The sequence below is a fragment of the Culicoides brevitarsis genome, chromosome 3 (genome assembly GCF_036172545.1).
Source record: "Culicoides brevitarsis isolate CSIRO-B50_1 chromosome 3, AGI_CSIRO_Cbre_v1, whole genome shotgun sequence".
Lineage (NCBI taxonomy): Eukaryota > Metazoa > Arthropoda > Insecta > Diptera > Ceratopogonidae > Culicoides > Culicoides brevitarsis.
The window spans coordinates 15160852-15186780 of NC_087087.1; the positions used below are offsets into that span (position 1 = coordinate 15160852).

The 25929-nt window shown below is 27.8% G+C and overlaps 1 protein-coding gene across 1 annotated transcript in view; it reads left to right on the forward strand.

Annotated features, from left to right (window-relative positions):
- Positions 1-25929, forward strand: part of LOC134833852 (rho GTPase-activating protein 100F) — a 32553-nt gene that overhangs the window by 754 nt on the left and 5870 nt on the right. Inside the window, exons 2-5 of the mRNA XM_063848326.1 lie at positions 20722-20940; positions 21003-21810; positions 23933-24088; positions 24152-24807. Of these exons, the coding sequence (XP_063704396.1) occupies positions 20722-20940; positions 21003-21810; positions 23933-24088; positions 24152-24807 (1839 nt within the window). The remainder of the gene's footprint in view (positions 1-20721; positions 20941-21002; positions 21811-23932; positions 24089-24151; positions 24808-25929) is intronic.

The window sequence follows — 25929 nt, forward strand, 5'->3', positions numbered from 1 at the left end:
TCTTTTCTATAAATTGTTAAAAATTTAAAAATTAATTAAAATTTTTTTATTTGATTTTTTTTTTAAATTTAAAAAATTGAAAATAATTCCAAATTAATTTTAAAAAATATTTTTATTGATTAATTAATTAAAATAATTTTTATTAATTCAATAAATTTAATCAGATTAATTTATTAACTATTTTTTTGAAATTTTTCAAAAATAATTTTTTGATGATTTTTAAAAAAAAATTTTAAAAATGAATAATTTTATTAGGTATGAAAAATAGAATTTTATAAGTCAGAAAAGTTAAAATTTTTTATTTTTAAAAAAATTAATACTTTTCAAAGTTTAAAAAAAATCTTTTTCCAAAAAATTTTCGAAAAAGTTAAAATCTTTTCGATTTTATTAATTTTTTTTTAGAATTTCTTACCAAGCTTAAGTCTCATAAGTTTTTAAGATAAATTTTAAACTAAAAATTTTTTAAAAATAAAAAAATGCAAATTAAATTTTTATTCAACTTTAATGAATTATTTGACGCATTTTTAGGAGAGAAAATCTTTTAAAAGTAGACAAAAATTAGATTTTTATTTTTTTTAAATTTTAAAGGTTGATTTTTGTTTTGAATTTAATATTTTTATGTTTTTTAAGTTTTCTGAATTTTTAATTTATCGAATTAAGTTTTTAATTTATTATTTAAAAAAATATTAATAATTTATTAAATAAAAAATTAATTTTGAATAATTTTTTTTATCAAAAATAAATAAATTAATTAATTAAAAAATATTAATTATTTTTAATAATTAATTATTAATATTAAAAATATTAAAATATATTTTGTTTAAATTTAAAAAAAAATAATAAAAAAAAAATATTAAATTTTGTCTAAATTAAATTTAATTTTTTTAAATTAAAATATTAAATTATATAATTTGAATTAAATTCATTTAAGTTTAAAGCTTAATTAATTAATTAAAAAAAATTAAAATATTAAATAAATAAAATATTAATTCATAATTTTTCAATTTTTTCAAATTTTAACTCGAGAAAATATTTTTGGTTGCGAAACCCCAATTTTTCACAGTAAAACACTCACACGTCACAAAATGAAGAATAATAGGTAGTGATTTAACTGATTTGAATTGATGTATTTCCATTTGTCTCGGAGCGACTTCGGGGCACGAAAGAGGTGAAAAATTGCTCGTTTGTTCATCATCTTTTGTGTCTTCATTTAATAAATATTTCGCATTTGGAAAAGTGTCTCCATGTCTCTTTGTCTCATGCGAATCGAAGCTTATTTAAAATTTATTCGAAACAAGCTGTTGTTGTTGTTGTTTTATGAGACATTGTTGCTAAAAATATTTTTTTTTATTATTTTAGAGAATGTCTGGTGGTGTTTTTGAACTTCTCTCGTGCATCGTGTTGTGTGGCTGCTGCTGCTTTTTGGCAAAAGTACAGAAAATGCACAGGGACATTGAACTGCATTGTACATTTTTGGGATGCATTCGGGGGTGCAGATGGCGGAGAAATGTACGAGAGAAGAAAAAATTAATGCATTATGGCAACAAATTCTCCTTCTCCCAGCTTTTTTCACGCGATTTGAGTCATAAATTTGCTGCTTATGCAGAAGATAATTCGTTTTAAATAGGCATTAATTTATGCCGTAATTGTGGCGAGTTATGGTCAAAGTTTCTTGTACAGGCGAAAAAAGTTTGGATTTAAGAGAAAAGTTTGTTTTTTCGAGGAAAGTGGATTTATTTGATGGAATCGGTGATGCTTAAAGCAAAAAAAAAAATTTTATTAAGGATAAAAGAGGATTTTTAATGGATTTCGCTTCATACTACGATTAAAAAGTTTTCTAAAGCAATTTTTGTGATAGTTTTAAAAAAATTGGAACATTTTGTCCCAAACTAAAAATTGTTTTTTCAACTTTTTCAATTTAATTTTTGCATTTTTTTTTTGAATTTAATTAAATTAATCATTTAAATTAAAAAATAAATAAATTTTTTAATATTTTTTAATTTATTTAAATATTTATTTAAATTAAAAAATTTCTAATTTTAATTTTTTTTTTGCAAATATAATTAAAATTATTAATTTTTTATTGTATTTAATTAAATAAAAAAAATATTTTTTGTCAATTTTTTAAATCAACAGTTAATTTTTTGATTAAATTTGACTTAAAAATTAAGTTCAATTTAATTTAATTTTATATTTTTAATTAAATTTATTTATTTTTTTTAACGTTCAATGTTAGCAAATATTTTTTTTCTATCAGAATATTTAAATTGTTTTATTTTAATAAAAAAGAAATAAATAAAAATTTAAATTTTCTGATAAAAAAATAAAAATGTTCACAAAAAGTTAAAAATTAATTTATTTAAGAAATTAAATTAAATTAATTAATTAATTAATTATTTAATTATTAAATTAAATTAAATAAAATTAAATTAATTAAATAAAGAAAAAAATATTTTTATGAAATTTTGAGTTTTTTGACAACAAGGAAAAAAATATACAAATTTTCCATATTTTTTAATTTTCCATAGAATTGGCAATTTTGAAAAATTATTTAAATTTGAATATTTTTTTCTCAAAAAAAAAAAAATATTATAAAATCTTTAAAATTTAATTTTTTTTAAAAAATTTTTTTATTAGTTAATTTTGATGAAAATTTTTAAAAGTTGAGAAAAAATTTGTCAAAAAATGTTTAAAAAAGCAATTATTTCAATGAATTTTTAACCATTTTTAGAAAAAACTGACAATTTTTCAACAAAAAAATTGAATTTTACCACAAATTTCGTAAAAAAAACTTCAAATAAATTTGTTAAAACAATCCAAGTACCTTTTTTTGGTGACAATATCCCAACTTATTGATTCTCAAAATAATAATAATCTTCTAATAAATTCAATATTTTTCCAACGCTATCCTCTTTTACTTTTTCAATGAAAAAACCCTCTTCAACACTAAATATCATTCAACGTAATTGCCTTAACCGACCTTTACATCACTCAATCACTCTTTTTTCCTCGGTCCCCGATCCAAATCCACTCGAACATCCATCCTCGCTCTCATAAACAATTCAAATCTGTTTGTTGATTGATTTACATTTTAAGACGATTTCCGCATAAAAAGGGTTTTTGTGGTTCTGAGAAACGAAAAAAAAACTTTTTTCTGACCCAAACTTTTTTTTATACCACGAGAGACGCCATCGCCGACGAAAAAACAAGAAAATCAGTTACATGTAAAATAATTTCCATCTGTCTTTTTCGCATGTGTGTCGCACGACATGAAAAATATTGCAAGTCCCATTCCATCGAATTAAGTCTCTGTCTCTCCTTCTTCTCTCATATTTCTGCCATTTTCCCAAAAAATTTTCACATCTTTATTTTTTTTTATTTTTGGCAAAAAGGCGTTCTACCGTCGTCGTCGTCGTCGCCGCCGCTATTCATTCAGTAATATTATACTTTTTTGCCATAAAATGAAATGAGAACAGATCGAATGTAACATGTGTCTGTGTGTGTGTGGGTGAATGAGGAGGAATGTTGGCAGGCAAGCAAACATCCAGCAGAGCAGTGTAAACGAGAAAAATGACAAATTTTTGATTTAGTTCATTTTCGTGTAAGAAAAAAAATTTAATATTGACTTGATTTTTGTCTGGAAGTTGCGTTGATGGTGTGTGAAGAAGGCGTCGATGGATGATTATGAGGCTTAAAGAGAGACCCTTTTTCATTTTATTTTATTTTTTTTGTCGCTGCGAAGGAAAAGTGTATGCGTCAAATGATTGTGTGTACATAACATTAACACTTCGCTTTTATTTCTAACGATGATTTATTTCCAGCGGGTTGGAAAGGGATTAATTTTAATAATTTATTTTGGGAATTTGAGCATTTATGAGTTGAAAATATTTTTGAGGTCTTAAATTTTAATTTAAAAAAAAAATAAAATTTTAGGGGTCTCAAAATAGCTTTTGAGGTCCAAAACTTAAAAAAAAATAATTTACTTTAAGACCTCTAAAAAATAATTTATTCTTAGAGATAAATTTGAGACCTCTAAGGCCCAATTTTGAACGTATAAAGATGAGGTATCAAAGAATTAATTTTTAAGACCTCAAGAAATAAATTTAACAAAACAAATTTTAAACTGAATGCCATTTGAGGACCTCAAAAAAATATTAAATGACTTACAGAGATAATATTTAGACTTAAAAGAATTAATTTTTAAAATCTTTGGGGTCCTTTAAATTCTTAGATTCATTTTTAGGGTCTTAAAATTATCTTAAAAAGCTTAAATTTGGCTTGAAACTTTTTCAATTTACTCTTGTAAGTCATTCAGTTTATTTAGTCGCAGTTAAAAGTCTTTTATTTATCTTTAGAGTTTTGAGATTCTTCGCTATAGGGTCTCAAATTCTCCTCAAGAGGTCCTTAGATACTCCAAAGATTTTAAAATTATCTTTTAAGCTGTATTTTATCGTCTTAAGTCTCAATTAAAGCTCTTGGTATTAAAAATATTCAGAGGTCTTAAACTTTGATTTTTGAGGTCTTAAATTTAAGACCTCTAAAGGTTATTAGACTCTACTGAGGTCCTATCTACATTTTAAGGTCTTTAGTTGAACTTTATAGATCCTTAAGGTTCTCTTAGATTTACTGTTAGAATTAGTTTTTACTTGTTTTAATGAAAATCAAGGGTCTATAGACCTCATAAAGACATTAAGAAATAAATTTAAGACCTTTGAAATTTGACTTAAGAATAAACTTTTAGACTTCTGATTATAATCACAAGATTTAAGTTGATGTTAGAATCAAAGAGGCGTTTGAGGAGTAGGATTGTTTGAAAGATTTTTTCATTTAAGACCCCAAGAAATTTAAAAGACACTTAAGATTAAAACTTTAAACTCTAATGATGAGTAACAAAATTTCAGGGAAATCTTCAATGCTGATAAATTTTCCTCTAAAAATCTAAAGTTTATCTTAACACTTTTAAATTTTTATTCAAGGGTCTCAAAATTCATCTTTGGGGTCTTAAGTACTTTAAAAAGCTCAATCTCACCCATTTTCGACTCTCTGAGTTCTTTTTCCCTCTCCTACTCTCTCTCCCTTTGTGCAACGACAAGATGTTAAACAAACAAAAAAATTCTCATAATAATAAATGAAAAAAGCAAGCAACATTAAAAGAACATCAAGACGTCGCACAACGACGGCAACATTGTATGCATGGAACGACAAAACGAACACTATTTGCATATGTCGTTGTCGACGACGTCGTTTTGTTGTTATTTGTCATCATCTCTCCAAATAACTACAAAATGAAACACTGAACGGGAGACATGTGTGACGCGAAACATTTGTTTGTTATTGATTTTAATCGGAATTGAAGCTCTTCAAGCACACGCCTGGTAACACCGACACTCAGCCAGCACAACATTAATTTCGTTGCGTTAAATGTAGCGAAATTTTTGATTAAAGAAACCTCTTCGCAGCAGCGGAATGAGAGAAATCGAGGGAGGAAGAAGGAGGAAAAAGTAAATGACATTAAGGAAGTAATTTAGATACACATAACTCGAACTAAAAGATTACATTTCTTCGTGTGAATTTTTTTTCCGTTTCGACGCGTTTCTTCTTCCTTCTGACATTCTTCAATTTATTTAATTGCAGCTACTCTCTCTCTCGGCAGGTACCTAGTTTTTTTTTGCTGTAAATTTACTTAATTTATCATACGGGACCTCGGTTTGATTTTCTCTCTGTTTGTTCGGGGGAAAGGAAAACGTCCCGTTCAGAAAATTGTTTGCTGTCAATTTCTCGAAAAATAAATCGATTTCGGTCCCAATGGATTCCATTTTTAGAAGTTTTCTTTTTCCATCTGAAACGAAAAGAAAACTTTTATTTACCGCATTTGAAATTTATTTTGAAAAAATGCAGGCTGTGAAGTTTGTCCGTCTCTCCGTAACGATGTTTGAATTGGCCATTTGCTAATTCAAACATGAATTAGTAGATCAAAAATTCAATAAGTTTCAGAAAATTTAAAATTTTTCGAAAAATTTTCTTTAAACGACAGAAAGTTTGTGGAAAATTTTGGAAAAACTTGGATAATTCGAGAAAAATTGAAAAAAATTTGTGGAAAACTTGGAAAATTTGAAAAAAAATTTAAAAAGTTGAAAATTTTTCAAATTTTTAATCATTCGTTGGAGTTTCTTTGAAAATAAAAAATTTCAGAAAATTATTATAAACTGTTGAAAAAGTTTGGAAAAACTCGGAAAATTTTAAGAAAATTGGAAAAACTTAAAATTTTATGAAATTTGCTAATATTCTTAATAGTCTCTTGAGCAAATTCTCTTTTTTTTGAGTAAAATATCGTCTAAAAAACCTAAAAATTCGAAGAAAACTTCGGAAAATTTGTGGAAATTGAGAAAAAAAATGAAAAATTAAGGGAAATTAAAAAAAAGGAAAATTTTTTAAAACCTTTGTAGAGTCCTTTGAGTAATATTAAAATAGAAAAATTCGTCAAAAAATCATGAAATTTGAAGAAAATTTCGGAAAATTTGTGGAAAATTTAGAGAAAAAATAGAAAATTGAAGGAAAATAAAAAAGGCTCTTAAATCTTTTCAGAGTCTCTTAAGCAATGTCAAAAGTGAAAATTAGTTCAAAATTTCGGAAAAACTCGGAAAATTCGTGAAAAATTAGGAAAACTTTAATTTTTCCGGAAAATTTTTCATAAAATTCAAAAATTAAAATGCGCTTTAGCTGTTCGTTTCACCGAATGCCTTTCAATCCCAATTCCAGCTTTTAATGCTTTCTGTATTTTTCCATCATGTGTCAAAAAGTAAGTGATTATGATGTGACAATGTCAGTTAAGTTGTTGTTTATTTTCTTAATTTTTTTCCTACTTATGCTGACACAGTTAATAATGGGGAAAAAAAGCGAAAAGAAAAGGAAAAAGTTAAATGTTATTATTATTAGATAATAATAGCCTTGAAATAGAATTTACTGGCAACACCTCCGTCTTCCTTCGTTTTTTCTTCTTCACACTTTTTCCCTTTTCTTCGTACCATGTGTCGAAACAGCGCAGGAATTTTTTGGTAATTTATTTTCATATAACACTCGAAGCCTACCCTTGCACTTACTTAATGTCATTTACGTGACAGGACGATTTCTGACTTATTTTTCCGAGGAATTTTTGTGTGTTTTTTTATATTTTTTTATTTATTTATAAAGTGTCTGCCGCACACTACTAGACACTTGTCGTTAGGTATATTGCACATTCCATGCTGACTGGAGCTATGTCACGAGAGATATAAAAGTAAACATTTCGCATACAAAAAGTTCAATAGACACGATGTGTTAAGTTTTTTATTGCATTGGAATCGCATAAGCTGTCTTATGTTGGTTATAAAATGCAATTTTTTTCATTATTTTTCTTTTTTTTTTGCATCGTCGTCGTTATTTATATAGCGAATGCATTTTTTGTGCATGTTTGTTCGATTTAAGTGCAAAAAAAGAGTGTCGAACGCGCGGATTAGACACATTGAATGGCGAATAAATTTAATTTTTATTTGAAATAGATATACTTTTGCGTATTATTATTGTTGGAGTTGTCAGAAAAATTTGCACATTATTTATATTTGAATTATTTTTTGAGAGGAATGAACTTTATGTTTTATAAGAAATAAGAAAATAATACGAAAAGTAGCAAGAAATATTTTATTTAAAGGAAATACTGAAATTTTATTTATTTTTTTAAAGTCTTTTAAAACATTTTTAAGAGTTTAAAAAATTTTCAAAATTTAATTAATATTTTTTTATTTTTTTTTTTAATTTTTAAAAATTTAATTTAATTTAATTTTAATTTAATTTTTTAAAAATTATTAAAAATGTTTCAATTTTTTTTTTATATTGAGATAAGAAACATTAAATTAAATTAAAAAAATTAAGTTTAAATTAAACTGTTAAATTTTAATATTTTGACAATTTTTGCTAAAATTTAAGCAAATTTCAATAAAAACTTTTTTTTAAAGTTAATTAAAGTTAATTTTTTAAATAAATATTAACTAATTTTTTTAAATAATTATTTTAATAATAAACTTTATTAAAAAATTAAATAAGGCCGTTCCAAATTTTTTCCGATGTTTTTGTCCCAAAACATTTTTTTCAAAATGGGGGGGAAGGCAAAATAAAAAAAAGTTTTGAAATACTTTTTCATACAAAATTTAAAAAAAAAAATTTAAAAAATTTTTTTTTGAAAATATTTTTGAGAATTAATTTTTTATGTCAAATTTTTTTTTCAGTAAAAAATAAAATTAAATTATCTTAAAAATTTTTTTGAAAAATTAAAAATTTAAAAAAACGGTCAAATGAAACTTTATTTTTTTTTTGCCCCATTGGATTTTTTTTTGAAATTTGCTTGGGACAAAAACAGAAAAAATTTTGGAGCGGCCTAAATTATTTAAAATAATTTAAAATTAATTTAAAAAAAATTTAATTATTATTTATTTGATCAAAAAAAATTAAAAGAATTAATATTCACAAAAATTTTGAGGTTAGAAAGATATTCAGATCGAATAGGGATGTAAAGTATGAATACTTCACATTTTCATACTCCTCAATATTTTGTAAAAACAATATGGCGGAAAATTGTTAATTTAAGAAAAATATTAAAAATTATAAAAAAAAATTTTACTCAATTAAATTTTCTTAAGAAATTTTCTGTAGTCAAAAAACTATTGAAATAATTTTAAAAATATTTTTATTGTTGCTTTTATTCTTGAAATAACTTTAAAACATTTTCCGGATGCTTTTAAAATTCCCTTCAAACCATACCAAAGAAAGACAATTAGTTGAAAAAGAAAATTACCCTTTTCCGGTCCGCATCAAAAGACAAACTTTCAACAAAACCAACTAAACGAGTCAAAAACCCAATCAAAATGCACTAAAACCATAAAACTTCAGATTAATGATTACTGACAAAAAAACTTCTTCCTAGATTAAAATTTTTGTCGAGAAACAATTTACTTTGTCGAAGAAGAAGAAGAAAAGCAAATCTAAATGAACGACTTTTCTTCTTTGTTATGTAAAAAAAAACTAATAATCATAAAAGTTTATTCACAAAGTCACAATTATTCTTATCATCATCATTATTCTCAACTCAACTGAGCAAAATGCGGAGCAACAGTAGAGCACAAAAAAAAAGCAACTAACTATTGATTTTGAAAACGTTATTTTTTCCTCGTTTTCTATTTAACAAAAAAAAAAAAGTTCTTTGTTATGCACCTCACATGTCGTGTGACTCTGTGTCGTATATAAATTAGAGCAGGAAGTATTATTCCCGTTCATTGCTCCATTTTTTGCTTTCTTTCTTTTCTTCCTCCTTCAACCTGGTACAGTTCCATCCTCCCGTTTAGTTGAATATTGTTCTTCATGCGAGATAAATACGACACAAAAAAAAGCAGAGTGAAAAATAGAAAATTGTTCCACTTATTTGGAGAGAAAAGCAGAAGAAAAAGAATGAAAGGATAGATGCGCTAACAGGCATGTCATGGTATTTTTCTTTTTTTTTCGACGACGACGATTCGTCTTCTTCTTCTTGGATTCGAGAAGAAATAACATCCTTTAAAATTTCAATTTGCAGATAAATGATTTTGTGTACCCTTTTATTTTGTGTGATTTAATATTACTCTTTTTTCTTCGAGCTTGCAACAAACACACATTCGAACATTAAATAAATAATATGAGAAAGAAAAAAAAACTTTTGATTGTTAAAATTGTTCCGTTACATGCTTGCTTGCCTGTTTGCGTCTTGGATAAATGGTTTTGTGTTTCTCTCCGAAAAATTTCGTGTCAGTCATTCGCTGTTTCGTATTTGTCCTCTCAAAGCTGCTGCGAAATGAAATCATTTGTCAACGCAACGACTTCAAATCAACCCGATGGCAACAGAAAAGAAGATTATCGTGGAAGGAAAGTTTCTTTCGTGAGTTTTAAGTCTTTGTGAATTGAAAAGAAGGGAATTTGGTTTCTCAGAGAAGAGAGTTTGAGACTTTTTGAATCTCTTGAGGTTTTTAACTTATTTCTTAGAATAAGAAAGTAGTTTAAAATCCTTTAAAAGGTTTAAAGCTTCATTTGATTCAAAATCTTAAGACCTTCTGAGGGTAGAAAGTATAAGACCTCTTAATAGAATAAAGCTTCTATTCAAGAGGTCTTAAACTTTCTTCTGTTAGAAGGTCTGAAGTTTTGTCACTCTTGAGGTCTTAAGTTTTGGTTTCTTGTCAGGTCTTAAACTTTGAACCTTCAAAATAATCAAACTTTGGATCTAAAAGTTTTTTTTTCCTTAAGTATGAAATCTCTCAAAGGCTCAAAGCTTAAGACCTCATTGAAGATGAAATTTTGAGACCTCATAAGGGACGAAAGTTTAAGAACTCATGACAATTGAAAGCTTAAGACCTCTTGAAAGAAAAAAATTATTGTTCAGTAGGTCTTAAGTTTAGTTTTTTTTACAGGTCTTAAACTTTAGTCTCTTATGAGGTCTTAAGCTTTCGTATCTCATAAGGTCTTAAAATTTGAACTTTCAATAGATATCAAACTTAGGGTCTGAAAATTTTTTCTCCTTTAAGTTTGGTATCTCTTAAAGGTTCAAATTTTAAGACCTCAGGAGAGACGAAAGCTTTTGAAGAAAGACAGAAGAAAGTTTAAGACTTCTTGAAAGTAAAAAGCTTTGTTTCAAGGGGTCTTAAACTTTTTTCTTTAAGAATGTCTGAACCTTTAGTCTCTCATAGGGTCGTAAAATTTCGTCTCTTATTTTGTTTTGAACCTTCGAGAGGTTTGAAACTTTCTTGTTTCTAAGTTGGATATCTCTTGAAGATTCAAAGCTTAAGACTTAATGAGAGACGAAAGTTTAAGACCTCATGACAGTTGAGAGCTTAAGACCTTAAGGTCTTTAACTTTAGTCTCTTATGAGGTCTTAAGCTGTAAGGTCTTAAAATTTGAACTTTCTAGAGATATCAAATTTTAGGTTTGAAACTTTCTTTTGTTGTAAGTTTGTTATCAAAGTTTAGGACCCTATGAGACAAATATTTAAGACCTTTTTAGAGACGAAAGCTTAAAAACTCCTGAGTAAATAATTTTACCGAAGTAAAAATGAAAAATAAAATTGAATTCTATCCAATTCAACTCCACAGAACAAACTCAAAACTTTTCTAAACTTCAAAAACCTCCTTAACTAAAACTTATCTTCTAAAATAACGAGCTTGTTGACTTGTTCCTCTATCCATCCATTCATCCATCATCTACCATCAATCGCAGCTACGATGTGCCAACGAAACGCCTCTTCAATTAATATTTTGATGAATCTATTTAGTTTCACATTGGCAAAAGAGGAAGTTGGCTTGATTGATTTTTTTCGCTGTACACGCCGCCGCGATGAAAAAGCGAAAATTTGCGCCTGAAGCATCTTTAATTAGAGAACACCGGAGAAGAACGTAAAGACAATTAAACTTTAAATTAATTTAAACCGAAAATGAAACTTTCAAGTGCTTATGAATGGCATAATTTCGTTGTTCCTCCTTTTTACTCCGACGACCGATTTTTTTTTTTTTGAAATACATTGTCGCACACTCTCACACAAAAGCACACACAATAGAAAACGTCAAACAATTAAATGCAGATTTATCGTGTATTTTTTCCGTTTGCAAAGCATTTTGTGTGTGTGTGTGCGAAATTTGCTGAAATTGTCCTCGACAAAAAGTAATTAAGAGTTTTGTATGTTCAAGTGAATCGTGCTGCCGAAAAAAGGATGGATAATGAAATTCGCAGCTTAAAATTTTATTGAAGCGACAAATATGTCGGTGTAAGCGAATCTGCTTTATTAATTTGAAAAAAAGGTTTCTTTTGTCTTTTCAAATGGATTTGTTGATGATGAGAATGTGATTGAAATTTTGGATCATGTTACATCAACTATTATCGCGAATCACTATAAAAGGAAAAAAATTAACTTTAATTTATTTTTGCAAAACTTTAAATAATATAAACTTAAATTAAATAAAAAAAGTAATTTTGAGGAGTACAAAAATGTGAAATTTTTTAATTTTTTGATAATTTTTACAAATTTTTTGAAATAAAATAAATTATTAATTAAATAAAAAATTTTAATATAAATTTTAAAAAATCATGAATTAATTTAAAATTAAAAAAAAATAATTTTAAAATTAGTAAAAAATTTATAAAAAATATTTTTCGACTGCAAATTTAATTTATTTTAGTCAATTTTTTTTTATTTGCTCAACTATCGTCACAATTCATCATAAACAGTTTTTCACCTCTGCATAAATTTTTATGTCAAGTCAGTTCATTTTACCAAACAAAACTTTACGGTGACAAAAATCTGCATTAATTTCAAAAAGTCACACAAATTTAATTACTTTGTAGTATACAGAAAAAAAACTTTGTATGATCCTCATTAACAGCACCTTCACTCATCTACGAAAAAAAAAAACGAAATTTGTAGTCGTTGGAGATAAAGAATAAAAAACAACATCAAACGAAATGATTTTAATTTTATGGTTGAGTTACTTGTTTATAAAACTTTTATTTTTTTTTGTTTAAATCTGCCTTCGACAAACTAGTTAGAAACCGCTTTTACTCCTGCTGTTTCTATGCAAAAAAAAAGTACAAACCACACATAAGTAAAAAATTATATAAATTTTTTTTTTATCATGTAAAGTTTTTTAGAGTAGCTTTTGAACAAAAAGATGTCAAATCATCTCTCAAAGAAAAAAATTCACCTGTGTTTAAAAAAAAGAGAAAAAAATTCTCGAAGGTGAATTAAAATTATTCAATATACAAAAAATTTTGCTTTTTGATGGAAAATGTGTGAGAAAATATTTTTTTCGTTTTTTTTTTTTTGGGATGATCAAATATCATCATTCACATCACGCTTATTATAATAACAAAACATATTACATAAGCGAACGGCATATAAAAATGTTTCGTCGGAAGATGATGATATGATGTGTGAAGAAACGAACAAACGAAGGAAGAAACGTAAGAGAAAATGTATTCTTTTACGGCTGTTTTGTTGTTCATTTGAGGCTAAAAGTGAGTGTGTGTTAAAGTGATGGTAAACAGGAATTAGATGGATATGGATATATTTGTAATAATCGTTCATTTATTATAATTTTCTCTTCTCGTTTTCTCGTCTTTCCGGATAACAAATTTATCTTCGACTTTTAGTTTCGTTCTTTGTGGTTGGAGTTTTTTTTTTGCTGTGAAAAGTTGGCGTTAGGAAAAGTTAAAAATTTTAAAATATGTTGATTTAAGATTTTGCTCCTTAATTTATTTTGAATTTTTATCTTATTTAAACTTATAAAAATTAAAAATTTAAATAAAAAAAAAAATTAAGGTTGAAACTTTATCTTGAAAATATGCGTATAAAGAAAAGTTTTTAATTATTTTTTAAAATATTAATTGATCTCAAAATCAAGTTTTGAATTAAAAATTTTATTAAATAATAATTTAATTTTTTTAACCAAATATTTGAATTACCTAATTAAAAAAAAATAATAATTGAATTTTTATCTCACTTCAACTCATAAAAATTAAAAATTAAAAAAAAAATTAAAAATTAAAAAAAAATTAAAAAAAAATTTAAAAATTTAAAAAAAATAAAATTTTAATTAAATAATATTTTAAATATTTTAAATATTCAAATATTTTAATGTATTTAAAAAATAATAATAATTAAAATACAAACAAAAATTATAAAGTCAATTTGACTACACGTGTTCATCTTTTGTACATGATTTTTATTAATCAAGTAAAATTTTTTAAGGCTTTAATAAATTGGAAAAATGAAATATCAAATCACCAAATAAAAATTACTTTCTGGCAATAAAAAAAATTTAAAATCTATAATGAAAAATAAATTTGGCATATAAAAATACATTTTCGGCAAACAAAAAATACTTTTTGGCAAATCAGGTTTACCGTATAGGACGTAAAAATTACTTTTTAGCCAATTAAAAAAAATGACTTTTAGGCAAATTTATGCTTATTAAATTGCAAATTGGGCTTATTAAATCTTTTTTTAAAACTCGTTAAGCGATAATTCGTCTTCTTAGTTAAATTTTCTGTCAAGTATTCCGAAAGCAGATCATTCTTGGATATGTTAATTAGCTTAAGTACGTCAAAATCTTGTTCTCAATGCTTTGTTACAGATCTTTTGTATCGCTTTCAAATCCTCTCCTTTTATCAGTGTATTAGTGCCTTTGAAATCGATGATGGTTGTATCAGCAAATTTCGTTTCTTTATCCAGCATTTTCTTCATACGAGTCATGAAATAAACTTTCTTTGATATTTTCTTTTTGGATTATTAAATCAGCATGAAGGTTGAGGCGAAGTCTCTCATCGATCATGATACCAAATATTTCATTTGATATTTTTTTGAAGACTTACCATTCCTTTATCTGAAATTTTTTAAAATACTTTACCTTTTCTTTAAAAATCTGAAATTTTTTTTCGAGAATTTTTTTTCTTAGTTTGAGAAACATCAATTTTTCCCAGTTTTGTTATGTTTTGGTTCGGATTAAAAGGAAAACTAAAAAAAAACAAGAAAAAAGATGGACTCTTAAACATTTATATAAAAAAAAAATATATTTACCCCCTGAAGCTGTTCCAATCATCATCGTTTACAAGCGGCACAAAAATATTACTGCATTGCCTTTTATTGGCGCGTTAAATAGCGTTACTTTGAATGCGATGAGTCGATGAGGCATGGATGAGATGAACAAAAGGCATAAAAAATAAACTGAAAATAAATAAAAAGAAATGTGTGTTGACGCTATTTATTCGTCCTCGGAAGACCAATAAAACATCCGAGAGTGTGACACAAATTGACACAATATATAATTTTTATCGTTATAACAACGACGAGGTCTCCTCTCGCACAATGAAAGTGCTTTTCCGCTTTGCGTGCCGGAAAGAACGAGAGAGATTTGTTTTTTTTTTCGTGTCGCATGAAAAATACTCGACATGAGATGAGCAGCAATGAATAGACAAAAAAAACTTTTATCTGATCTTTTCTTTTATCTTTTACAATTCACGCGGATTTACATTTGCTGTTTTTTTTTTGGAAATCAATGCGGCGCGATACGATGTAATTAAATTAATCTCACGTCCGTTTTTAATGTTTATCGTGGATATCTAGCAAGTGAAAATAAGTGCGTTAATGCGATAAGATCTCTCGAACCGAAAAAAAAATTATTCATGAGACGAGTATCAAAAAATATCTTAGTCACGATTCGCATTATTTGGAATTTTCGGGTATATGAAAAAAGTGAAATTTGATTAAATGACAATGGAGGAATGTTAAAAGTAAATTTTATTACGAAAAAGTCAATAATTTGTGGATAAAAATAAATCCGAAAGACTTTTTCGTGAGGTAACCTTGGACAATATTTGATTGTTACTCTTCCCCAGAGCTTTAATTGACCTTCAGACTTGTTTTTGCCAGTTTTGATAAATGTTTTGCTTTCACAACAATTTTTTTTTGTTGATGTGTTTGTTTTGAGTTTGTCATTAGTTTTTCTCATGAAATGAGACAAATATAGGAAATTGAGACTCTGAAAGATTTTTTCTTAATATAAAATGTCAAAAATAACTAAAGTAGAAAAATAGAAATAAATTGAATTTTTTATTTAAAAATTGGTTTAAATCTTAAAAGTTTCATTTAAAAAAAAATCAACGAGTTTTAAAAAAAATAAATAAAAAAATTAGAAAATTTTGAATCATTAAAAAAATCAATTAAAATAATTTCAAAAAATTTTATAAAAAATTTAAATAATAAAATCAATAAAATTTTAATTAAATTTTTAAAAATTTAAATTAATTAATCAAGAAAAAATAAATAATTAAAAATATTAAAAAAATAGAAATAAATTGAATTTTTTTTTAAATTGATTTAAATCCTAAAATTTTCATTAAAAAAATTAAAATTAATGAACTTAAAAAAATATATAAAAAAATTAGAATTTTTTTCAACATTCAATTTTCATTAAAAATAAAATTAAAATTAATGAAATAAAAAAATAATCATATAAAAAATATTTAAAAATTGCTAAAATTTTATCTTTATATTTATTATATGATTTTATTTTTTATGAAGAGTAAAAAATAAAAATAAAATGAATTTTTTATTTAAAAATTGGTTTAAATCTTAAGATTTTCATTAAAAAAAATAAAATTAACTAATTAAAAAAAAAGTAAATAAAAAAATTAAAAAAAATTTTGACTAAAAATTAAAACAATTTCACAAAAATTTTATAAAATAAATTTAAATAATAAAATCAATAAAATATTAATAAAATTTTTAAAAATTTAAATTAAATTGCAAAAATTTTGTCTTTATAACAGAAGAGTAAAAATAGAAAAAAATTGGCTAAAATCCGCAAATATTATTTTTTTTTTACCAAAGGACAAATTTAGCTGAATTGCAAGTCATCTTGGTTATTAAATATTCACTTGTAACCAAAAAATTTCAATTATTTTGCTTCAATTACTCCAAAATTGGCTTTTATAAGTATTCTACCGCCAAAATTTATCAAAACTAAAAAGAATTGACATGAATTATTTTTTTTAAATAATTTTCAAAAAAAATTCTGAAAAATTTAATTTTTAGCTATCATTCTTCTTGAAAACGTGAAAATTTTTAAAATTTAAAGAAATCACTTTTAATCTAAAAAAATTTAATAAATTAAATTTTTAACCAATTTCTTACAAAAAAACCAGTCGCCTCCATCTCCACACAACTAGACCAACTTTACATCCCCATTACTTTGATTTTACGATGGTAAACATCCAAATAGCTCAAAAAAAAAACTACAAGCAAAAAAAATAACAAGTATCCTCACTCATCATCATCAGGTAACAAAGTTTGGCCGAACGCTGCTTGCTTGCTCGTTTGCTGCTGTCGCCGCTGTGTATTCCGTGTTTGTGTGTGATGTTGTTTGCTGGTTGATCACACGAAAGACACGCGATGTTTTATGACGTGTATCATCGCTTCGTTTGTGTTTGTTGGAGTTCAAGGAGAATCATTGTGCCTTCGTTCGATTCGGCGACGACGACGACGACGACGAAGACTTACGCTCACACACACACACTCGACGAATAGTTTTGGAGTACGAGAGTTTTTCATTGAAGTGTCGCTGTGTCGCGTTGTGAGCATGCAAAATAATAATATGTGGAATAACGCAGGCGCAATGGCGGCGTTTGTAGAATTTTAATTTTGCGGTAATAGATTTTTACTTTCGTCACAACTGTACGAGGGGTATGCGGTACGGCTTTTTAGGGGAAGTTGCTGAGAGATTCTCTCGCCAGGACGTAGGTCTGTGGATGCAGCAGCGTTTCGGTTTCGTGTGACAGGACTTTCAAAGTGAGTCGTGAGCGAGCGAAAGACGTGAAAAAAAAGTGAAATGCAAAAAAATAAAATAAAATTCTAGTCTTTGCTAATTTTAAATTCAAATAAATTACAAAAAACGCCTAATTTAGTGTTATTCTAAGCGAAAGTGTTGCTTAATCGTGTCGAAACATGTGCAATTATAACTAAGCCACGAAATTTCGTGAAAATTTGCATGCTAGTCATTTAAAGGAAAAAAGGACATTTATTCTTATACATCGCGTACCCGTCGTACTCGTACTCACAGCAATCGAAGCAATTTTACTACAGTAACTTTACGCTACTAACTAGAAATATAAATTTTAAAAGATTCTGTCCACTAAGTAGAGTAACGAAATTAGAAGAAAAAAAAATACGAAATGAGTGTGATAACTGACCAAAAAACAAAAAAATACATATCAAATGTTAGCAAGTAACTCGTCGCCACTTAATTTGGAAAATTTTCATCGTAATGTGTGACAGCGCCAATACAGGGTGCTTCTTTAGTCGTAACAGCACAAAGGTAACATTCATTCATCATCCTTTAACATTTTTTTTTAGTCATCGTCTTTTCGATTGTCTTCGAACTATTTCACTGCAAATAAAATCATTTCGTTTTGATTATTTGTTGAATAATTTATGTCGTGCTGCTTCCATACGCCCTGCGTTGCTTTTTGGTACCCCGCGTTTATGGGGTACTTTAGTTTTCATTTTTCTTCTTGTCTTTTCTTGTTCTTGCTGCTTCTGCTGCTACAAAAACACACACACACACGTTTGATGATTATTTGTTACAGTTACGCTTCGCGTGTGTGTGTGTGAGTGGAAAATTTCTTGCGATATGTATGGCAGTGGGTCATCTACTACAACGCGTAATTGTCGGAGAGATATCTAGTACAACAGTTGGCGAAATGACACAGAGTGGATAATGTGGGATTTTTTAATAAAAAGTTTTATTTGTGCTGCTGAAATCTTGAATGGCATTACGTGTTTCGGTGTGTTTGTGTGTGAGACTTGTCATGATCATGAATGACAAAAAAGAGAGTAATAATCATCGAAACAAAGGTTTTGAATGTTTTTTCCTTTGTTCTTTGTTGTTGAGGTTAACTTGAGAATTAAATTCTAATAAAAAAATAACTTCTAATGGATTTGAAAACTTAAGGTTAAATTCAATTTAATAGGTATTTTTTCAAGATCAAAATCGAAAAGATGTTCTTTAAATAGAAAGTTAAGATACAAAATCCAGACATGGGAATCTAAAGCGTTAATTTTGGTTATTTTGAGAGAAGCTTTTGTTCTTTAGTTCATCCCTTAGTATTTTGTATGAATTTTCATAATTTTCTTGATGATGATTTCGGGTTTATCTCCACCTCAGCCAATTTTATTTTGGGCTTATTGTGGATCGTCAAGTTGAAATAATCATAGGTTATATTCTTCCTTTATGAAGGGTATGCTTCTTAAGAATCTGAATTTGCTATTAATTTATATTCTAGAAACTCCGTTGGATTGATTTGACCATCTGTTCTGTTAAACATATTTCTTCTTTTTTCTTCTAACCCAGGGCAGTAGCATAGGATATGTGCCGATGATTCTTCATCATTAAAACAGATTCTACATGTGTCATCAGATACGATATTCATTCTTTTAAGGTGCTTCAGTACTCTGGCATGGTCTGTTAAGAATGCTGTTATTATCCTTATTTGTGATATAATCATTGAGAGTAGTTCGTGGGTTCTTCTTACTTGTCTTTTGGGTATAAATAGTGCTACATGTTCAGATAATTTTCTGCTTTCTTGTTCCCAATAGTTTGTTGATTTCTCGATTAGCCATTTAAAAATCTCTGACTTTGCGGTTTTTAATGCGATTCCAAGGCATGTTTTAAATTAAATAATTTTCTTAAAATTCACTCGATTTTTTTGTTCATTTAAAATTTCATTCAGATTTTCAAAACCAAAATACAAAATTTTTATGCAAAGCTTAAAGTTTAAGCTTTCAAATTTAATTGAGAAAAATATCTTGATAAAAACTAATAATTGAAATATTATTTTATCAAATTTAAGAAAAGTCTTTTTCGATTAAAGGAAAAATGAAAAGGTTTGAAAGAATTATATGAAGATGAGCCCTTGAGGATGAATGTAGAGCACTTATCAAGAATTTCAAAAGCTTATAGCAGTTTGTTTCGTATCGTACTGATATCTTGTTAAAAGCTTTAAATCCTTAACAATAAGTCCGTTTAGAGTATTTTCATGCCAAATTTCGTTTTTGAAGTTAACTCTACAAATCTGATCTAAACACCTTTGAAAGGAACATCTTTCATTTTAAAATTAACATTAATTTACTTAATACAATGGACATAACATTTTCGTCAAAAACAAATTAAACAATACATCACATACTATTAACTTAATTCAAAAACTTAAACGGAGATAATTCATGGAAGATATCGTTCTCTTCGAGGATAATTCGTCTTAATTCATTCTTAAAAATATCAAGAGAACCAATGTTTCTCAGTGCTTCGTCAAGTTCGTTGAATTCAAGACACGCTTTTGTAATTGGCGCCATGCCTCCGTTTTCCGCGAATAGACGCGAATTGACGTGTAGATGGTTGGAATTTCTTGTTGTTCTTCCATGAAAGTTGAACGCCGATTCGAAGTGCTGATGGTGCTTCGTTTCATTTAACAGCATCTTCTTGATGTTCACCAGCCGCTCATATTTCGCCAACCATGTAATAGGCAGTATTCTTTTTGAGTACAAGTAATCTATTGTTGTTTCTTAATTCATATGGTTGCAAATCTTCGACTCTTTCTTGATATTGTTTTTATTTTTGTTTTCATCGTTTCTGATGATATTGCGAAGTTTTAGACTGTTTTCCATAATTACGATTTGATTTTTCATTTTGTGTTTCATTGCTTTAATCTGAAAGTTTTCAATGTTAGGTTAGGTTAGGTTTGAGGATGCATCACCGCGGTTCAAAGACCTATTGTGATCGTTTCAATGTTATGTTTTGACTTTAGTTTTCTTTATTAAAATATACTTACCTAATTATTTTATCCATCCTTCCAAATAAGTGATTCTGCCTTCAGCAAAGATGTTATAGAAATGATGAAAATTTCCTTCAAGAGTTTGTCAGTTGATCTGAAATGGAATTTTAAAAAGCGTTTTATAAAACTTACCCTTAATTTTGCATCCATTGGAAATTACTCGAAACTTTTTTGGCATATTCTTATTCTTCTAAAATCTTATACCTGAAATTTTTTTAATAAATATTAATCATTTTTAAATAAAATTTTAAGAAATTAATTAAAGTTTAAACTCCCTTTGTTTCTTTTCAGGAAAATGGTCGATCTGTGCCTGATCTCACTGCTTCTCCAGGTCGTGTTCCGCCTGGACCAATGCCGCAAGGCAATATGCACAACAGAACGGGAGGCGTCAAGGAGCCTGTCTTACTTCAAGGGGACTTTCGCAAAGTTTCCGGCATCAGTTCAGAAATCTTTCGACAAATTGAGGCTGTTGAAAATGATCACGATCCCTCGACGGCAGCAGCATTAGATGTAAGTCTTTTTTTGTTTAACAAATTATTTTTTAAAACTTACCAAATTGCGATCCTTTTCAGTCTGTCGAGCGTCGCGGCGAAATGATAGTTCGCATCCTCGATCCCCGTAGCATCGGCGGACGCCAATCTGTGGATGCAGCTCAAAAGTTTTTGCAACGCGGCGATGCCCGACACACCGTACAACTTGTCGAAATCGTAAAGCGCCCCGGACAAACACTCGGTTTGTACATCCGCGAAGGAAATGGCGCCGATCGCACAGATGGCGTTTTCATTTCGCGCATCGCTCTCGAATCGGCCGTTTATAATAGCGGATGTTTGCGTGTCGGCGACGAAATTCTCGCCGTCAATTTGGTAGATGTCACTCGCATGTCGTTGGATGACGTTGTCATTATCATGTCGATACCGCGGAGACTTGTGCTGGCGATACGACAACGACGCGGAGGGCGTGGCGCAAATTCTCCGGGACCTCCTCCGTTGTCGCGAAATGAACATAAGCCGCCTCCTGTTGTGGTTATTAAGCGAGATTTGCGTGACGAGGATTTGGAAGAGGCGGAAAGGGCAATGGCGACGGCACCACGAAGACCTCCGAGAGAGCGACGTACGGGCGACGGCAGAGAAATGACTGAATCTCGTTCGCGTTTAGGACTCGGCCTAACGAATTACAGTCCGCAAAGCGAGCAACTTGACTTGTATTATAACAGTAGACCGGCAGCTGAGACGCCAAGTTGGAGTTATAAACCGCCGCCCCCGCCCCCATCGGTTATCACGGAACAACCGAAGGGCGGGCATTTTCAAGCATCGAGCTCATATTACCAGAATGCGGGCACTCTAGAAAGTTTGGCGGAGAAAGTTCATCCGTTCTATCCAGGTAAAATACATATTTTGATACAAAGTGCTTCCAAATTGAAAATCGTTTGAAAATTTATTAAACTGTCGAAGCCATTTTTGTCAAATCTTGCTCTAAATGGATAAAAATTTGTCAGAGGGCTCTAATTTATCATTTTTAATCATTTTATAACTCAAAACTGCAAAAAAATTGAAACTGAAAAAAATTTTTTTCTTTGACACAGTTTTGATTTGAAAACTAAATCAAGAACAAAACTGTGTCAAAAACTGTGTCAAAGCAATTTTTGACAAATCTTGCTCTAAATGGATAAAAATTTGTCAGAGAACTCTAATTTATCATTTTTAATCATTTTATAACTCAAAACTGCAAAAAAATTGAAACTGAAAAAAATTTTTTTCTTTGACACAGTTTTGATTTGAAAACTAAATCAAGAACAAAACTGTGTCAAAAACTATGTCAAAAACTGTGTCAAAGCAATTTTTGACAAATCTTGCTCCAAATGGATAAAAATTTGTCAGAGAACTCTAATTTATCATTTTTAATCATTTTATAACTCAAAACTGCAAAAAAATTGAAACTGAAAAAAAATTTTTTTCTTTGACACAGTTTTGATTTGAAAACTAAATCAAGAACAAAACTGTGTCAAAAACTATGTCAAAAACTGTGTCAAAGCAATTTTTGACAAATCTTGCTCTAAATGGATAAAAATTTGTCAGAGAACTCTAATTTATCATTTTTAATCATTTTATAACTCAAAACTGCAAAAAAATTGAAACTGAAAAAAATTTTTTTCTTTGACACAGTTTTGATTTGAAAACTAAATCAAGAACAAAAATGTGTCAAAAACTATGTCAAAAACTCTGTCAAAGCAATTTTTGAAAAATCTTGCTCCAAATGGATAAAAATTTGTCAGAGAACTCTAATTTATCATTTTTAATCATTTTATAACTCAAAACTGCAAAAAAATTGAAACTGAAAAAATTTTTTTCTTTGACATAGTTTTGATTTGAAAACTAAATCAAGAGCAAAACTGTGTCAAAAAATATGTCAAAAACTGTGTCAAAGCAATTTTTGACAAATCTTGCTCTAAATGGATAAAAATTTGTCAGAGAACTCTAATTTATCATTTTTAATCATTTTATAACTCAAAACTGCAAAAAAATTGAAACTGAAAAAAATTTTTTTCTTTGACAAATTTGAAAACTCAAAACTTGTCAAAAACTAAAAAACTGGATTTTTATCAAAATCAAAACTGCAAAAAAATTGAAACTGAAAAAAATTTTTTTCTTTGCACAGTTTGAACATGTGTCAAAAACTATGTCAAAAACTTGTCAGAGCAACTCTAATTTATCATTTTTAATCATTTTATAACTCAAAACTGCAAAAAAGTTTTGATTGAAACTGAAAAAAATTTTTTTCTTTGTCACACATTTTTAATCATTTTATAACTCAAAACTGCAAAAAAATTGAAACTGAAAAAATATTTTTCTTTGACATATTTTTGATTTGAAAACTAAATCAAGAGCAAAAAAACTGTGTCAAAAACTGTGTGTCAAAGCAATTTTTGACAAATCTTGCTCTAAATGGATAAAAATTTGTCAGAGAACTCTAATTTATCATTTTTAATCATTTTATAACTCAAAACTGCAAAAAAATTGAAACTGAAAAAAATTTTTTTCTTTGACACAGTTTTGATTTGAAAACAAAATCAAGAACAAAACTGTGTCAAAAACTATGTCAAAAACTGTGTCAAAGCAATTTTTGACAAATCTTGCTCTAAATGGATAAAAATTTGTCAGAGGGCTCTAATTTATCATTTTTAATCATTTTATAACTCAAAACTGCAAAAAAATTGAAACTGAAAAAAATTTTTTTCTTTGACACAGTTTTTTTTGTCAAATCTTGCTCCAAATGGGTAAATTTTATCTCTGGATGCCTTTTGGATGGTTCTTAAGCTTGAAAATTGAAAAATTAAAAATACGTAAAAAATACGTAATTTTCATTTTGAGAGCCCATTTGATGGTTTTTAAGCTTGAAATTGATCAAAAATTACGGAAAATTTCTTTTTTTACGGAAAATCTAAAATATTTTGTTTTTTTAGGCATTTAACTTACCAAATATTAATTTTTAAATAATTTTTCAGGTCCAGCACGACGATTATCTGGAAGCAATGTTCCTTTGAGTCAATCTCATCAACGATTCCCTCGAAGCGGGTCAGATCAGCATTTGCCGCGAGTGGAATATATCGACTACAATTCCTTAAATCGACAGGCGATGTTGCGATCAAGTTTGAAACAAGGTTCGTTTTCTTAATTTTTTCAAAATTTTCGAAAAAAATCAATTTTTCAACTTTTTTTTGCAGCTCAACCAACAATCGGCGGTACTTTGGGTCGTTACGGGCGTTTCGAGCCTCAGCGCACCGCAAAATACGCGCCTCCCAGTCAAAGTCTCACACGACGTTCGCGCGGCAATATCGATTATTCGAGCGACACGGAAGCAACGCTCGGCTCGTCGCGCTCCAACTTGTATTATTACAATCGCCCCGGAGGAAGTGCGGGCGCAGCACCTGGAGCAACAATGCAACCGCCTCGCGGAACGCCCAGCGGACTAATTGGAGGTCCGGATTTCGCGCGTTTTAATTCGTTGCCGCGCGATCGACCGGGAGCCCGATTGAATTTGCGCGGGCGTTTGGGAGATCGCTTGTCGGATGAAAGCGACGGAAATTTATCGGCGCCAGAATATTCGTTGCCACTGCGGGGACGCGATCACAGAGGTAACAAGCAGCAGCTTACTGGTTTAGCTAAACTGCTTAATGATCCAAATTTAGCAGATTTGAGGAGTCGACTTACCGCGAGCCCGTCGATCTTTACGTCAGACGAGTACAAAGCGTGGCTTAGGCGAGCGCCAAGTAGCTCGGCGATTGTCGAACAGATGCGGGCGTCACGTGATTTGCTTAATCAGCAACGGGCACATCGGTTCTCGTGCAGTGCGGAGAACATTCATGATGCACTTAAAAATGTAAGTTTTGAAATTTCTGAAAAAAAAAATTTTTTTTTTCGTTAAATAATTTTGATTATTTTATAAAAAATTTTTTATTTATTTTCTAATAAAAGATTTTATTTTTTTTAAACTAATAATTTTTTCATCACTATTTTTATAGAATTAAAAAAAAAAATTAAAAAAATCGTTTAATTTTAAAAATTCATTTTTTAGTTTTAATAATTATTTATGATTTATTAAAATTTTTTATTTTTATTTTTTTTTTTTAATAAAAAAAAAATAGTCATACAGAATTTTTTCATTTAGAATTTTATCAATTAAAATTAAATTAATTTTTAATTTAAAAAAAAAAAAAATAGAACAATTTAAATTATTGAAATAGTTTTATTAAATTTTTATTTTGAAAATCAAAAATTTGAAAAAATCAAAGATTCGTAAAAAAAAAAGTTAAAAATTTCATCATTTCGTAAATTTAATTTTTAAACATTTTTTAAAAAAAATTTAAAAAAATTTTCAAATTTTTGTTTTGAAACTCATATTTTAACTTGAATTTTCTTCTCTAAAAAAAATTTTTTATTACTAAATTTTTTTTACAGTTATTTTTTATAAAATTTTAATTTTTCAATTTTTAACTTAAAATGATCTTAACAGGGATTCCACGGAGATTTTGAAATTTTTGGATTTTTCAAACACGACTTTTTGAACTTCTGAATTTTTATGAAGAAAACTAAAAAACATAATTGAAGAGATTTCTTCAAATTTCGTTGTTTAACATAAAAATTTTTTAAAATAAATTTTCATTTTTTTGTGTTTGAAATTTCAAACAAAAATTTTGAGATTTTTGGAATGAAAAAAATTTGGTAAAAACAGCAGTATCGATATTCAGGGTATTATTACCAAAGAGGTACTATTGTACACTACAGTTTTTACAAAGATTTCTAAATTTAAGAAAAAAATTTTTTTTTTTTTTAAAAAAAACTTTCAACCTTTTTGTAAACATAAGCTTTTTTGGGCTTTTTATTGGTTTTTGTTATAAACATCATAGAATTCTTATTAAAACCATCAATTTTTTTTGTCTGAAAATCGTAAGAAAGAACAAAACGTGGGTTTCAAATTTTTTATATTAAAATGTTTGAAACT